Source organism: Podarcis pityusensis (assembly GCF_964106645.2).
Source record: "Podarcis pityusensis genome assembly, chromosome: 16".
NCBI lineage: Eukaryota > Metazoa > Chordata > Lepidosauria > Squamata > Lacertidae > Podarcis > Podarcis pityusensis.
The window spans coordinates 18,451,377-18,467,760 of record NC_138041.1 but is presented as its reverse complement, the minus strand read 5'-3'; the positions used below and the strand labels follow the sequence as shown (position 1 = coordinate 18,467,760).

Genomic DNA, 16,384 nt, shown 5'->3' with positions numbered 1-16,384 from the left:
CTATCCAAATAGCAGTGCTTGGGTGAAATTGCAGAACCTTTGTGAGCATTTTGGTGCATGAAATGCCTTTACTGCTGATTCAGCTTAAACCAAATATATTGCCTGGACTTCCTTTCTTAGGGCAAAACAGTTATACTAGCCTTCAAGTCTCAAGAAATGGATACTCTAAATATATGAAAGAGGCTATTCAGAAGTACCCAAAAAGTACAAGAAAAGACAACCTGATCACTTTTAACTAGTGAAGGCTTGCTATTTCTTCATCCACACACCCCAGTTCTCTCTCTTTTTTTTAAATGATATTTATTAAAGTTTCAAAGAAAAGGTTACATAGATAAGAATAAAAAAATAGAGAAAAGAAAAATACAAAATACAAAAAAACCAGTTAAAAACAATTCCATCTTTTCATCACTTATCTTTCATTTACTTGTTTCCCGGAACTCCTCATGCCTCCCTTTTTTGTATTCCAGTTCAATTTATTAGTTCAGCAATTCCTTTCCCTCCTTATTTTATCCTGATCTTTAATCTTAATATATTATAGCATTGAGTTTTTGCGTATTGAAAATCCAATTTTTCCATATTCTTTTATACCATTACAGCTAGAAACCACTTAACTTCAATCCAACATCATTCTAACATTCATTAATTTTACAATATTTCTGTAGATAGTCTTTAAATTTCTTCCAATCTTCTTCCACCGACTCTTCTCCCTGGTCTCGGATTCTACCAGTCATTTCCGCCAATTCCATGTAGTCCATCATTTTCATCTGCCATTCTTCCAGTGTGGGTAGGTCTTGTGTCTTCCAATGCTTTGCAATAAGTATTCTTGCTGCTGTTGTAGCATACATAAAGAAAGTTCTGTCCTTCTTTAACACCGATTGGCCGACTATGCCCAGGAGAAAGGCCTCTGGTTTCTTCAAGAAGGTATATTTAAATACCTTTTTTAATTCATTATAAATCGTCTCCCAGAAAACCTTAATCCTTGGGCACATCCACCAAAGGTGAAAGAATGTACCTTCAGTTTCTTTACATTTCCAACATTTGTTATCGGGCAAATGGTAGATTTTTGCAAGCTTGACTGGGGTTATGTACCACCTGTATATCATTTTCATAATATTTTCTCTTAAGGCATTGCATGCCGTAAACTTCATACCTGTGGTCCACAACTGTTCCCAGTCAGCCATCATTATGTTATGTCCAACATCTTGTGCCCATTTAATCATAGCAGATTTCACCGTTTCTGCTGAGTATTCCATTTCAACAGCAAGTTATACATCTTTGACAAAATCTTAGTTTGGGTTCTAACAATTCTGTTTCTAATTTTGATTTTTCCACCTGGAAGCCAATTTTCTTGTCCAAATTGTATGCCTCCATTATCTGATAATAATGAAGCCAGTCTCGCACTTTGTTTTTTAGTTTTTCAAAACTCTGCAGTTTCAATCTATCTCCATCTTGTTCTAAAATTTCCCAATATTTCGGCCATTTGACCTCCATATTGAGCTTTTTCAGAGCTTTCGCTTCCGTCGGTGACAGCCACCTTGGGGTTTTATTTTCAAGTTCATTGCTTTACTCCATTTACAAGAACGGAAGGCAGACTTCCTGTTTATGCCTCTCCGCTTCGGCGCCGAATTATTCATAAAATTTGTAAAGTTCCCTTAATTCCGAAGTTAGCCTACTCACGGATCGTTGTTTTACAGCCAAATTGTCCCAGGAAAAAGGCAGCGCTCTCCGGCAACAGCTGCGCGGCTTCGCTCCACGGAAGAAGCAGACGACTCACAGAACCGCGCCACTTCCCCGCTCCGCTCCGGAGCCCGTTGCCGGGCTCCTTTGCCAATTGGGGGGGTGCAAACGGTGCCCGCCGAGTCCCACGGTCACAGGCTTCACCCGCCTGTGATTTTTGAAGGGTCCCCGCTGCGCCGTAGCGGTACAGACCCGATTTCCGTAGAGCCGATTCCCTCCAAGTCAGAGGGAATCCGCCATTACCGATGGCGTCACCCCGGAAGTCACACACCCTAGTTCTCTACATGTGCAATCAAACTCTCCAGTGGCACCTTGCCTGGACATTTTCAGAGGCATTCACTCACGCACACTAACCAAGGAAGGCCTGGGACAAGTTGCCCTAGTTGCAGGCATCTATTATTTCTTATGCTCAGCACAAAACTCCTCCTGCTGCAAACTCCTGCTGCAAACTCCCTGAGCTTTGACACAGCCTCTTCAGCTACAGGAAGTTGGCCCTCAGTGGTGCAGTGCAATCGCTTTGAGGGTTTCCCCCTCACAATTAAGCAGCATATAAATTTTATGGAGCGGGGGGAACTAATCTTTAAGGGACAGAGTATCACCATGAACTGCAGTTTCTCAAGCTGTATCTTCTTCAAATGTCTTCCTTTTTTTAGCTTTGGAAATTACCATTGCCCCCAAAATATAGAACTGTAGCATGTGACTAAGCCTAGCAATTTGGTTTTACTTTTAATGTGTGTGTTTTTTTGCACCAGTTCCTATATTTTGGTAATCATTCTTTATGACAGGATACCCTTTTTTTGGTAATCCTTAAAAATAATACAGGAGAATTATAAATTTTTAAAAAGGTATCCAGTGGACTTTTTAAAGCCATTGTATTATTATTTATGTATTGCTTATAGTATCTGTTGGCCCTAAGCAATGCTGAGTTCCACTGATTTTTACCTAGTAAGAGACAACAAAGTGGACCTTGAAATAGAAACATTTAAACCTAATTGAAGGACAAGCTGTAGCTCAAAACCCTGGGCAACCACCAAGCTCACCCACCTCTAAGACCAAGCCTAGACAGTTGACTTCTACATCATGGGGGGAAATGTCTGCGTCTCTTCAACACACTTGATATCTGTTACCAGGCAATGAAATGCTGGATTTTTGTGACTGGTGGAAAGCATTGTTAAAGACAAAAGAACTGAAATATACTCTGAGCTTAGTACATAACAAGAACCAAGCACTTGGCTTCTGCAAGGCAAGTCCTGTCTCACAAGCCTATTCCATGCGACGGCCCTTCAGATGTTTGAAGATTCCTATCATATCGCCCCTCAGTCGTCTCTTCTCCAGACAAAATATACCCAGCTCCCTCAACCATTCCTCATAAGGCTTGGTTTCCAGATACGTTCCCTTGACCTAGACATTAGACATCTGTTGATGCAGCCTAGAATTGTATTAGCTTATTTTGCTGCTGCAGCGCACTGTTGACTCATGTTCAGCTTGTGGTCTCTTAAGACCCCCAAATCCTTTGCACATGTACTGCTGTTAAGCTAGGTGTTCCCCACCTTATGTTTGTGCATCTGGTTCTTCCTGCCTAAGTGAAGAACCTTACATTTGTCCCTATTGAAATTCACGTTGTTAGTTCTGGCTTGGTCTTCTGCTGCCTTCTACTGCAGTGCTAACAACTGGCGAATTTGGGGCATGTGATAGGAGGGCTGCTAAGCCCATAATAAAGCCATGAAGAGAGAATGTGCCTTAAATTTCAATTCAGGTCCCTCGGCAGTAAGCAAGATTGGAAGGCTGGCACACATGATAACTGTTGAATGATCGTAGCATAGCTAGGAAGCTATGCTGTTGTGAATTGTCTTATACGCCTTTGTATGAAAGAGCTGTTGTGCCTAGCCCTGACATTTACACACCCAAGCCCCATCCATCAAGCATGGTCTTCTTTTGAATCTGTACGGTAAAAAAAGAAAAATACAGGACTTACCCACGAATACGGAAAGGAACCACAGATGCAAAAATGTCTTGCTTATCATCCTTTCACCGTCAGCGCTCGTGTTGGTTTCCTGCTTCGCAACTTAGTTGCCTACATGAGGAAGAAGGCGTGGCTGAGGACGTCAGTCTCTCAGAAATTTTAGCTTTTTACAATTGTTTTTAAGATAAATTATAATTCCCCCCCCCCCCATTCCTTATTAAAATTTTGGTCTTCCTGATTTCTAATTCTTCCGGTTATTTTAGCCATTTCAGCATAATCCATCAACTTAATCTGCCATTCTTCTCTGGTAGGGACTTTATCTTCTTTCCATCTCTGGGCCAATAACATCCGCGCAGCTGTGGTCGCATACATAAATAGTATTTTCTGCTCCCTTGGAATTTCAGCACCTAGAATTCCATAAAGAAAGGCTTCGGGGGTTTTTTATAGAAAAGGTTATTTTAAACATTTTTTTTAACTCATTATATATCATTTCCCAAAATTCTTTTACTACCATTTCCACCACATATGATAGAAGGTGCCTTCTTTTCCTTACATTTCCAACATACATTTGACTCTGTTTCAGACAGTTTTGCTAATTTACTGGGAGCTAAATACCAAGGGTACATCATTTTCATATAAGTTTCTTTCAACGTGTAACATGCTGTGAATTTTAAATCTCCTGAGAGAGGTTGCCGTTTGTCTGGATTTCCCCAGGATTCCAATGACCGAATTGGCGGGGGTGGGGGGTGGGGGGTGGATTTCAGAAAATTGGCAAAATGTCTGGGTTTTTGAAAATTTCCCCAAAGAAGCTCAGCAACCTTCTTTGAGCGATTTCCCCCCAAAAGCTCAACAATCCCCCCTCTAAAGCCCAACAACTATCACTCACCAATATTCAAACTCCCTTTCAAAATTCCTACCCAATCACCATTCGCTTCCTACACCCCAAGCACACTCCCTCCCCCTCCCAACCTAACTTTCACCCAGATTCAACTAATGTGCTTACCTACCACATTTAACACAATCCCATACTAAAGGTACATACTAAAGGTAAAGGGACCCTGACCATTAGGTCCAGTCGTGACCGACTCTGGGGTTGTGGCGCTCATCTCGCTTTATTGGCCGAGGGAGCCGGCATTTGTCCGCAGACAGCTTCCGGGTCATGTGGCCAGCATGACTAAGCCGCTTCTGGCGAACCAGAGCAGCACACGGAAACGCCGTTTACCTTCCCTCTGGAGCGGTACCTATTTATCTACTTGCACTTTGACGTGCTTTAGAACTGCTAGGTTGGCAGGAGCAGGGACCGAACAACGGGAGCTCACCCCGTCACGGGGATTCGAACCGCCGACCTTCTGATCGGCAAGTCCTAGGCTCTGTGGTTTAACTCACAGCGCCACCTGCGTCCCTTAATCCCATACTAGTTGACTGCAATTACTCTAATATTTACATGATAACATCTACATAAGCATAGGAACATCACACCCCCCCCCCAATTGCACAAATTTTGGGTCCTTAAAGCCCAGAGAATTCTGCTGAAAGTTACATGAATTCGCTACATAAATGGAGGCAGCAGGGTACCAAGGGCTCTGCTGCCCTCTCATTCCGGGGGTATTATGGAGGAATCGGTAAATGGAGTTTAAACTGCATCTTATTTCATAAGGGCAATGAGATCTTTAGCAAGAGCCTAGAATATATCCCATGGGCGCCCTCTGCTGCAGAAGTCCAAGTGGAGGACTAGCTGTTGCAAAATCAACAAGAAAGCCTGCTTTCATTTCCATAATGCAAAAAGGCTGAGGTTGTTGTTGTTGTTGTTTTGGAGGGGGGAGGAAACTGCGTTTGTTGTGCAAACAGTCATTTTAATTGTATGAATCCCATCCGCCAAATGCTGGCCACTTGGAACTGGCGAAAGAAATTTAGCATGTGGCGAGCAAGTTTATTCATCAGTGACCAACAGGGTGGAAATGGGTGTGGGTGGATGTCACAAGCCTTAAAAGAATGTCCCTGTTTCCATGTTGGAGGCTGTGCACCCTGAGCAACACTAGGGAAGAAAGCAGAAATAGGAAACTGCACCTGAGGGTCCATTAAAGAAAGGGGTGTGTTCTGGTCTGAGAGACTGCGATTGATGTTCTGTGATATCTGCCATAGATGAGGAAGGGTTGAAGCTTGGTGGGCGATCACCTGCTGTTACAAAGTGTGTGTCTAAACCCACATGCGTGTCCAGCGTTCAAATGTATTTGATGCATAACTCCAAGAGGACTAGAATCTTTTGCTGAAGTCCCTCCATGTGTCCATTATGAACACCTGTTTAGCCGTAACCTTATGCCCCAAGAAGCCCACACACCAGAAGAATAAAGAAAGGCTGATTTATTACTTGAAATGAAAGGGACAAGAGTATAGTGATGCTGCTTCCAGACGGCACAGTTGCAACATCAGCAGGCAGCAAATCACACAGCATGCTGTAATAATAAAATTTAAGGTCTTATATATATAATAAATGTTCATAAATGTACCAACCAAACACATGCATAGATCAGCACAGGAAGACCAACCTGAAACCATTGTGACTCCCAAACTGACCAAATGTTTTCTCTGCAAGAAGGGAGGGGGTCAGGGAACCTTCCCATTGTCTCAGGAATTGGGAAATCACCATCTCAAAGGGTGACAGACTACCAGGAAAGGCAATCAGATAAGGCATTATCAGATAACCTGGCAGACAGGAAAAACAACAAAACCTTTTCTGTGATGTATGTATGATGTATGGTGGTCTTGAGCTCCAGGGCAGGGAATTTAAAATGTCTATATAAGGCCTTGCACTCCATTGTTCGAGGTCCTCTTCCTTTCCTGCATGTGAGGGGAGCACCCTGTTGCAACAGATAAATTTGCTTCTCAATATTCTCTAGTTGGCCTGTTATTTTCTCCTACCAATAGGGAACCCACGTAAGGACTCTATACAGGCTCTTGGATACCCCATAAGGGAAAAAGGGCATATTTTTATTGTTTACAACAATACACACAATGATCTTGAGAGTAAAAAGGATCCCTAACCATCCCCAAAGCCTAGAGAGTGAGTGGAGCAATGTGCCACAGACCCACACTAAAATAAAGCAAAGAAAGGGGTGATTTTGAAGGCTAATGGAACCAAAGTCAGGCATCAGAAATCTATGCCTCCTCTTCTTTTAAGACCCTAAACCATCAGAAATCTCTCAGCCATTCCTCTGGTCTGTGTCCAGTAAAGTATGGGGCTGATCCTTGAGAGCATAGAGTGAAAGGGGGTCCCGTTGGAGCTCGTGAGCCACCCAATATTAAAAACAGGGGGCTTAAGTATTATTTTGAGCCAATGCTACTTTATGGAGAAGGGAAGGGTCTTTCTGGATGAGTGAATTTCATAACACCTTCATTCCTTTGTATTATTGTTTATTTCCTACAAGTTCCTGGCCATTTGCTATTCTGCTTACTTCCCTGAGTTTGAAGTTGAAAGAAAACGGCCATACTGAGAAATGACTAACTGGTTGTCTGTATGTTTCCTGAATCGTGAGTTTACCTTTCGAGCAAGATTTTATTTTCTGTGCAGAACTTCATTCTTTCCTACAATAGTGAGGCATCTGATCAAGGTCTGTATTTTAAAATGAGCTTAAAGATATATTTGCAAATGTTTGTATGTTTCATGCCAGGCAGAAACCAGCTGGCTAAGTATTTTGGCAGTTGTTTATCTTCCTGCTCTCCTGAACAAGGCCCCCCCCACCCCCCGATTTATAGCAGTAGCAGGAGACAAGTTTCTCAAAGTTGTAAAAGGGAATTACAGGCTGGGAGCAAATGTTACACTGACCCTACATATTACAGAATACAATCAAGCTGCAAAAACACTAATTAAGAGTTGGTAAATAGTAAGATTTATTGTTTAACAGAAAATAGTACCATGTGCCTCCCATCAGACTCTAGCCATATTAAGGGCAATAAATTTTGGGAAGAGCTAATGGGAAAAGCAGCTGGCTGGGAAAGGGGGGTGTAAACTGAAGGGGCTTCTTTTGAAGCTGTTTTTACCGAGTTCCTTTTTTACTTTGCAAAGGCCTTTTCTTCTAAAAAGCTATCTATGTTATGTATGAGATTTGTTGGCTTAATGTAATTATGCAAAGGATTTAGAAAGTAAGAAATGTTAGATTCTTATGTTAGATTCTTATTTCATTGATGGTGTGTGAGAATGTGAACCCAAGATCTCTGTTTAGACAGAATTTAATACCATGAGCCATTTGTTTTAGCCATTTGTTTTGGAATGCAGGGGCAACAGGGGCAAAAGGTGATCTGGTAATTAAGGTGCCTTGTCGAGGCAAATGTAAGATATATGGCTACTTGTCTGCCATTTATGGCTAGAAGGAAATATAGCTCTTTGTCTCCCATAAAAGGTAATAGGAAATGGGTGTATCTTTTATTATTGGTTCTAGCAAACAGCCAATAGGAATTTCAACCAGGCTGATTGGACAGAGGCAGCCAAAGGAGGAGCAAGGGGGCTGGGCTGAGGAAATATAAGTGCTGGCCATCAGGGCTGGAAGTGGGGCAGAGCTTTGGTAACCATATACCACTGTGCTTATCATTTATTTGTCTGACAAATAAATTATTATTTTAATTTCTCTATTGCTGCGTTGAATATTTCATTCCAGCTAAGCGTTAACCACAAGCAGGGTGCTACAATAGGAGATAATTTATCTTTGCTGATAACACAGGATTAAGGTGTTCATCCTTACATTAAGTATTAGGAGGTCAGGAAGTGTTATCAATGCCTCCTTGGACACATTTAAGATAAAGACTTGTACCAGCATCAATATAGTTCATCGAGGGGTACATTTTATATCAAGTTATGGCAACTTCACTGATGCCATGATCCACAGCAATAACCCATCAAAAACAACTGAGATTAGTACGCACCATTACATCCAATTAATTTGAAACGCTTTTGAAGTTGGCCCACGGGCTTTTTAATTGATTGATCAAATTGATTACTTGGCTAAATGTTGTAGTCTGGAAAGAAACAAGGCACGAGAGTCATGCTCAGCTGTCAGGAGGAGAGATCCCCTCAGAGGCCATTGCTTTTCTTCTAGAAAAAAAAGGTGCCCCAAATCTGTACCATTCAGTATCCCCCTCAGAGGCCCAATGAGAACATGTGTTCCTTGCGAGGGGGTGGGGGGAGCAATGGAGTGAGCAGAGAACCAATTTTATTTTCTCCTCACAAGAACCCTGTTAGGTAGGTTAGCTGAGAGATCATGACTGATCCAGTGTCACCTGGTGTACTGAGCCATATTTCAGATCCAGTCCTCCCACGCAAAACCATGGACTCAAGCTACACAGCTGCAAATAAATGTGTGTGTTTAAGTGCAATATACAATGTGACACTAGATGGTGATGGTGAGCCTTATGGAAAATTTAATGTTGGGGGGGGGGGTTAAAAGCATTTTCAGAACATTTTTCATAGGTGTGTAGATTCCACCCATGGCTGACAAAGTTAAAAGGAGCCCAAGCAAATTGAATTCCGGTCGCCCCAGGAAAGCCGTGACTGAGTTATAAATTTGGGGTGTGTGTACATCCTTTGGCCATCCTTTGTGTACATCCTTTGGCACAAGCAGAAACCTTTTCATTTCGCTTTGGGATCTGTAGCATCACCTGGTGAGAAATTAAGAGGCACATTTCAATCTGGGATTCAAGGTCCACTCGATTAATCACATCTCTTAGTTGTTCAATGCTTGAAGATGAAAAATGCCTGGTGGCCAGCAGCACAGCATACGTTGTCGGCGCCTGGGGGGCCAGAGCGAACCCCCCTCGGGAGCCAAGTGGCACTGGCCTGCACCGTCTGCCCACCTGGGTAGGGGAGAATCCGGCTGGCCGATGCAAACCTTGGTGGGGGGATCTCCCTGACACCTGTGGAGAGGAGCCAATGTGGACTGGGCTGAGCTGGGGTCCCCCCTTTGCATACCTCTCTCCATCCGTTCCTGCTCACCTTGGGCCTGGGCTGCTGCTGCTGCCATACAGGGAGTGCAGCATGCCAAAGAAGGAGCTCGCCATGCGGCCATGTAGCGCAGGGGCCAGACTCTGCGTGGTCCAGACTGGAGAATGAACCCAGTCTTGGTTTTGGGGAACCTGCAGCCTTACAGATTATGGATGGGAGGAGACATTTTGTTCTTTTCTTATTTTAGGTAAAACTGCCTAATCCTTGCCTGTTTCAAGGGGTATTTTTGAAGCAGTTCATGCAGTTCGGTGAAATCTCCTACCTCTTTGCTTCTTCCACCACATGAGAACGCCAGCACAGACGCTGATGGCAACTTTTTCCACTGCGAGAATGGCAGCCAGCAGGGTTAAAGACATATTTTCGTAGAAAGCCTCATTTCCTTAAAAGATGCACATACAAAACAATAACATACGTTAGTTTCCAGGCCCTAATGCCACATAGAACCATAGAAATGTAGACTTGGAAGGGATCCCAAGGGTCATCCAGTCCAACCCCCTGGGTTTTCCCAGGGAAAGTGGTAGGGCAAATGGAAAACCACTCAGCCTCCTACCTAGAAAGCATGGGACAAGGGGGAAACTGCTCAGACCTGTGCTTTCTAGACGCAGGACAAGCAAAGTGTAGATGAGCCACCAAGGCAGAATACAATGGTATTATTACTTCCCTTGATCTGAACATTATATTTCTGTTGATGCAACCTAGAATTGAATTATTGTTGTTGTGGTTGTTGTTTCCTACTGTATCACACAGTTGTCTCATGTTAAGTTTGTACTCTGCAAGACCCCTAGATCCTGTTCACATGTGCTGCTGTCAAGCCAAGTGTCTTCCATCCTACGTTTGTGCATCTGATTATTAATACCTTGCTTTTGTCCCTGTTGAAGTACATTCTGTTTGTTTTGGTCCAGTTCTCCATCATCTTGTGCTGCAAACACCCAGTGAAATATAAAGAGTCACACATGGGGAAAATATCAAGATTGTTTGGGTCAGTGGGCTATCCTTTGTCCTATCCTGATTAAGAAGAAACAAATTATGCAAAGACATTTTCCAGGTCCTCAGTCCTCCTAGTCAGGCCACCTTCAAACAGGATTGTAAGATTAGCTTGGACCCATGACTCTGCCTAGAAATGAGTGGCGGAGCACTGTCTTCCTAAGTAGCTTTTAATGAGAGAAAAGTCTTACCACTGCCAGTTTCCTGTAAGGATATTAGGTAAAAGGACCCCGGACCATTAGGTCCAGTCGCAGAAGACTCTGGGGTTGCGGCGCTCATCTCGCTTTATTGGCCGAGGGAGCCCGCATGCAGCTTCCGGGTCATGTGGCCAGCATGACTAAGCCGCTTCTGGTGAACCAGAGCAGCACACGGAAACACTGTTTACCTTCCCGCCAGAGCGGTACCTATTTATCTACTTGCACTTTGACGTGCTTTCGAACTGCTAGGTTGGCAGGAGCAGGGACCGAACAATGGGAGCTCACCCAGTCACAGGGATTCGAACCGCCAACCTTCCGATCGGCAAGCCCTAGGCTCTGTGGTTTAACCCACAGCGCCACCTGTGTCCCTGTAAGGATATTACAAATGTTCTAATTCCACAAAACCACCAGGGGTGCTTTTCTACCTTTTCCCAGGTCTTCTGTTCTCCTCACAGCCACTTAACCTCATCCACAAACAGGATTGCAAAATTAGAGGCTCATCCACACTTTTGCTTCTCCTGCTTTCCTCCAAGAAAACCCACTCTTTACAGCTGAATTGGAGCAAACGTCAATCAGGTTTTCTGCAGATTGACATTTGCTCTAATTCAGGAGTAAAGAGTGGTCTTTTCTTGGGAGAGTGGCAAGACAAGTGGAAGATCACTCAGACCTGTTTCTCAAAAGTAGGGGACAAGTGGAAGTATGAATGAGCCCAAGCTTAGATGCAAGCATTACTCTGCCAAAAGAAAAATGAAGAGCAAACCTTACCAGTGTTGTTTGCAACACCAGTGCTGCAATTTTTCCGGACAGACACTGTCTTGGATGCTGTGCTAACAGGGTTCTCTACTTTGCAAGTGAAGTTCAAATCATTGCCTTCTAAATTGTGCCAGGTGACAAGAGATCTCCCAGTGGATTCACTCATGCTGGCTGGGGCCCAGCTGAACGTGGCATCATCTTCCCAGCTCCCTGCAGAGCAGTTCAGCTGCAGAGTTCCATTCCCACCACGATAATCTTTTGGGTCACAGACAATCTCCAGGTCAGCCTCCAATAAACGCTCTGAACAGGAAGGGAGAGAGAGAGACATGGTATACAAAACAGCAATAATTAGCAGAAATGGCAAATAAGGCAGTTGCAAATAAATGGAAAGGGAGGAGGAAACAGCAGCAAAAGCATAAGAAAAGTTTTTATTTAAAACGGAAATAAGCAACAAAACTTGAGAGATTATTTCCTTCCCTACAGACTCCTTTGAAGATCAGTAGAGAATCTATATGTACTTCCATTGATTTCAAACATTGGGTATGTGTGGCCCAGGATGGGGCGTTCTTTGCGCTGGACCTCAAGCTATGGAATTCCCCCCCTGCCTGGATATAGTTTTTCTATCAAATGCTCAGCACACCCCTCTTTACCATGGCCTCTGACACCTCATATATATTTCACGCCGTCCTAATCTGCTACATTTAAATTGTTTTACTTGATTTTAAAACCTTGTAATCTGTCCTGGGGCCTTACGGTAAAGGGCAGGAAATAAATGCAATATAATATGCCTGGCAGAGTGGGAATTCTATGCCAAAATACCCCACACTGTGGTGTTCATCCCTTGTTGTGGGAAGAGGTGAAAGTGGTGTGATGGAGCCATTCTAGCTCTTGTGGGGTGCACCATCACCTCAAAAACCAGTTAGGCCACAGCTGATAATGAGACATAATCTTGAGATCTTAGTAATGGGGATGGGCCCTGGTGGGGTTTTTTTGTGGGAGGTCTGGATAGAGTTCCATAGTGTGTTGTATGAAGTACCATTTTAATTCTCCTTGCAGGCCTCATCAGTGCAGAAGGGCCCTGGTGTGGAAGCAGGCCCAGAATTATTTTCACAGGGTCAGGGACTGAAGGAGAGATGCTCTATTATCATTTGTGACTCTACGTGAAAGCCAGTTCAAGGCTTAAGGTGCTTCAATCAGAGCCCCATCCTGGGTGCCTGAAATGTTTAGAATACTTACTATACACCCTCAAGGGAAAGATCTCACTTATTGGATCTTTGTCATCAGTTATTAAGATCTGTGCTTTGTATGTGCCAGAATCCTCTTGATTTAGATTATTGATTTGTAACCTCTTGCAGTCCTTAGAGACACTCAGCCGCCCTCTATATGCTAAAAGTTGGTCACTGAGTTCACATCTCTCTTCTGGATCCTTTCGTGGAATCGCTGCCACAAAAATTTCAAGATCCTGCTTTCCTTTAGTTCTAACCCAAGAAATCTTTTTGAATTGTTCTGCGGTGTTCAGTAGGAAAGTTGCAGATCGTCCCAGAATTCCTTTCATATTCACAGCATTTTCTTCACCAGAGGAACCTGTATGGTCCAGGAAATGAAGGAAGAAACTGTCAAGAAACATTGAAAGCTGCCTTATGTCAATTCAGAGCATTGGTCCATCTAGCTTAATTTTGTCCACACTGACAGGCAGCGGCTCTCTGGGCTTTCAGCTAGGAAGGGCGGGAGCCTTTATTTTTTGTTCACATTCAACCAAGGGTCAAACGTGAAGATGTTGCAGTGTCACCTATCCTCTAAGGGCAGGTGCACACCATCCATTTAAAGCACATCCAACACACCTCTAAAGCACATGGCTTCTCCCCAAAGAATTCTTGAGGCTGTAGAATGTTAAAGGTGCTGGGAGTTATAGTTCTGTGAGAGGAAACTACAGTTCCCAGGATTCTTTGGATAATCCATGTGCTTTAAATAGATGGTGTGGAGCTGCCCAAAGTCTTCCAAAAGCAATTCTAGTTTTCCAGGGCTGGGTTCTGAAGAGAATAACAAAATGGTGCCCCCGCTCTGTTCCATGGACTGGTGACTGGTGCTCCCGGAGTAAAGCTGGAGGGTGTTTGTGACTCCTCTTGGGTTGCCTTTGTGCCATCAGTAGTGAAGCCAGGGGAGAGCCAGCAGCTTCTCCTTCCCTCAAGTGCCCCCTCCAGTATGTGACCTCTCTGAAGCTGGACTTGGGCCAGACTAAAATTCCTGGCCCTACTTGAAGCAAAAGATGGCCGTTCACAGCAATGCAGCCAGAGCATTTGGGGGCGTGTGCTAGGAGGGCAGTTAAGCCTATAACCAAGCCAGACCCTTTATGAAGGAAGACTCGCTCTCCTCCACTATTCACGGCACAAAGAAGAATTAACAAGGACACATTTCCTCTCTCTCGCTCCCAAAAAAGCCAATCATACAGGTCGGCCAAAGCAGTTTCTGCGCCAAACCTGGGGCTAAACCCCAACTGAAATGGATCTCAAAAATAAGTTTCCTCTAAGAGTGCCTGGATCTGGTCCACAACCACCTGCTCAAGAACCTTGGCCAAGAAGGGAGATTGTTGACAGGCCGGTAATTACTTAAGATTTTTCGAATCCAGAAATGGTTTCTTGAGGAGTGTTTCCATACCCTCCTTCCATACCCTCCAACATTTCTCTGATGAAAATAGAGACGTCCCATTCCATAATGATAATTTTACTATTTGTACCCTACACATCTTATTGGCACTCTGGGCAGCTTCCAATATATATAAAAACACAATAAAACATTAAATATTAAAAAAAAGACACCTTCCCTATTCAGGATTGCCTTCAGACGGCTCTGGGGTTGGATAACTCCATAACTTCCAACATTTATCGAATGAAAATAGGGATATCCTAAATAAAAGTGGAGCATTTCGGGATCAAATCAGAAACCGGGATGGCTCTAAATCAGGGATGTCCCTGGAAAACAGGGACACTTGGTGAGTCTGTCATTCTCGCATGCAGTGACTAACCCCTCTCACAAAAAGGCATTAACCACTTCCTTAGCCCAGCCAGCTGCCTCCTCCCTGCTTGTTTTTATCAGATGCACACACAATTAATTAATGATTGCTCTATCTATATACACACACAAATCAATTAATTAATCACCCCGCTGCCTCCCCGAGGAGGTGAGGCTGGCACAACAATACACAGGTCTGAAAAACATTTAAAAGCAATCAAATCTCTTTACACAGCAGACTCATTTCAAGGTTGCCGGGAACGGTGTGTCTCGGTGATGAGTGCCTAGAGGAGCAGGAAGGTCTTCTGGTTCTGCCTGGATATTCCATAATAGTGAAGGACTGGCACATTTCAGCAAGGAGGGCATAGCATCAAAGGGCAGCTGCTACCAAGATGACCCCGTTCACTGGGAAGCACCGAACAGGCAGCACTCAGTAGTAGCACCACCTGCAACAACAGGGCCTCCCCTTGCCAGTTGCACAACCCAATATAACCATAGTTACACATGGCCCTGTGACGGTGGAATGTGTGTGTGGCAAGATCTGCAACTTCCTTCCCAGAATTGTAAAGTAGGAAGGGATACCAAGAGTCGTCTACTCCAACCTCCTGCACATATTCATTAAATTTATTTCCTTCAGACTTTTAATGGAGATAGCCCCGGGTTTTGGATAATTCTGGCTTAAATGAGGACCATGTCTCTCTCTTTTTAGTATATTTTTTATTAAGTTTTCTATTTTAAAATTTAAAATATTCATTGACCTCCCTTCTTCTCTTTCCAAGGCTCAATTCACGTATCGTAAATCCCTGCATAGTTTACATAAACTAAACCATTCAGTACTCCATTAATACACCCATCAAAACATAATAATAATAATAATAATAATAATAATAATAATTTATTTATACCCTGCCCATCTGACTGGGTTTCCCCAGCCACTCTGGGTGGCTCCCAACAGAATTAAAAGCACAATAGAACATCAAACATTAAAAACTTCTCCATACAGGGCTGCCTTCAGAAGTCTTCTAAAAGGCAGATAGTTGTTTATTTCCTTGACATCTGATGGGAGGATGTTCCACAGGGTGGGCACCACTACCGAGAAGGCCCTCTGTTTACACAGTTGAATTTATCTTAATGCTGCCAACTAATGAGGACCACGTCTTCCACATGATAGGTGACAAATGAGGATAGCCTGAAAACATTTTTGCTGTTGGGAATCACCTTAAACTTATTTGCATACCAGGAATGCCTCCTTCATGGTCTCACAGCTGACACCCCACCTACTCACCTTTGGGGCCATCACCAAACAGTGGAGGCTCACTCTTCATGCGTGGAGCGAAGGGGGCTGTACCCCAGAAACCTGCCACAATAAACTACGGGTGGGGTCTTTAAGGTGCCTCCACCAAACACTTTGTAATTTTGGAGCCAGGATTTGTGATAGAGGAAATGTTTTAAAGGAGTTGAGGAAGGACCTTCAAGTAACCAAGACCCTATCTATCGAGCATGTTCTTCCTTTTCAGATGGGGGAGGGGGAAGTTTGCATCCAGAACTTACCAGCTGGTAGTGCAAGTAGCCCCAGAATGAAAAATGCCTTGCATAGTATCATTTCGGCTTTGCTCTGCTGTTTCTTTACTGCCTGTTTCCTGCCATCAAGGCTCCGTGTAAGTCATATGAAACCGAAAGTGTGTGCGTGTTCTCTAAAAATCACCACCTCGACCAGAGACAAAAATAAGTGGCCTTATATGGAACCAG

At 43.7% G+C, this 16,384-nt stretch overlaps 2 protein-coding genes across 6 annotated transcripts in view; both read right to left on the bottom strand.

The window, feature by feature from the left end:
- The window catches only part of LOC308464732 (SLAM family member 5-like), a 43,065-nt gene extending 26,681 nt beyond the window's left edge, over positions 1-16,384 (bottom strand). For 3 of the 5 annotated variants that reach the window (XM_080984283.1, XM_080984286.1, XM_080984287.1), the window contains exon 1: positions 16,187-16,383. In XM_080984283.1, the coding sequence (XP_080840409.1) occupies positions 16,187-16,238 (52 nt within the window). In that variant the 5' untranslated portion in view covers positions 16,239-16,383. Of the gene's footprint in view, positions 1-3,712; positions 4,108-16,186 lie in introns of those variants that run through there. The other 2 variants (XM_080984285.1, XM_080984284.1) reach the window with 2 other exon arrangements.
- Positions 7,565-13,991, bottom strand: LOC308464747 (SLAM family member 5-like). Its single transcript, XM_080984320.1, has 6 exons — positions 13,972-13,991; positions 12,863-13,210; positions 11,639-11,926; positions 10,549-10,611; positions 9,955-10,071; positions 7,565-9,349 (listed from the first exon to the last, which is right to left on the bottom strand). The coding sequence occupies exons 2-6, from the start codon at positions 13,179-13,181 to the stop codon at positions 9,321-9,323; spliced, it is 816 nt and encodes a 271-aa protein (XP_080840446.1). The 5' UTR covers positions 13,182-13,210; positions 13,972-13,991; the 3' UTR covers positions 7,565-9,320.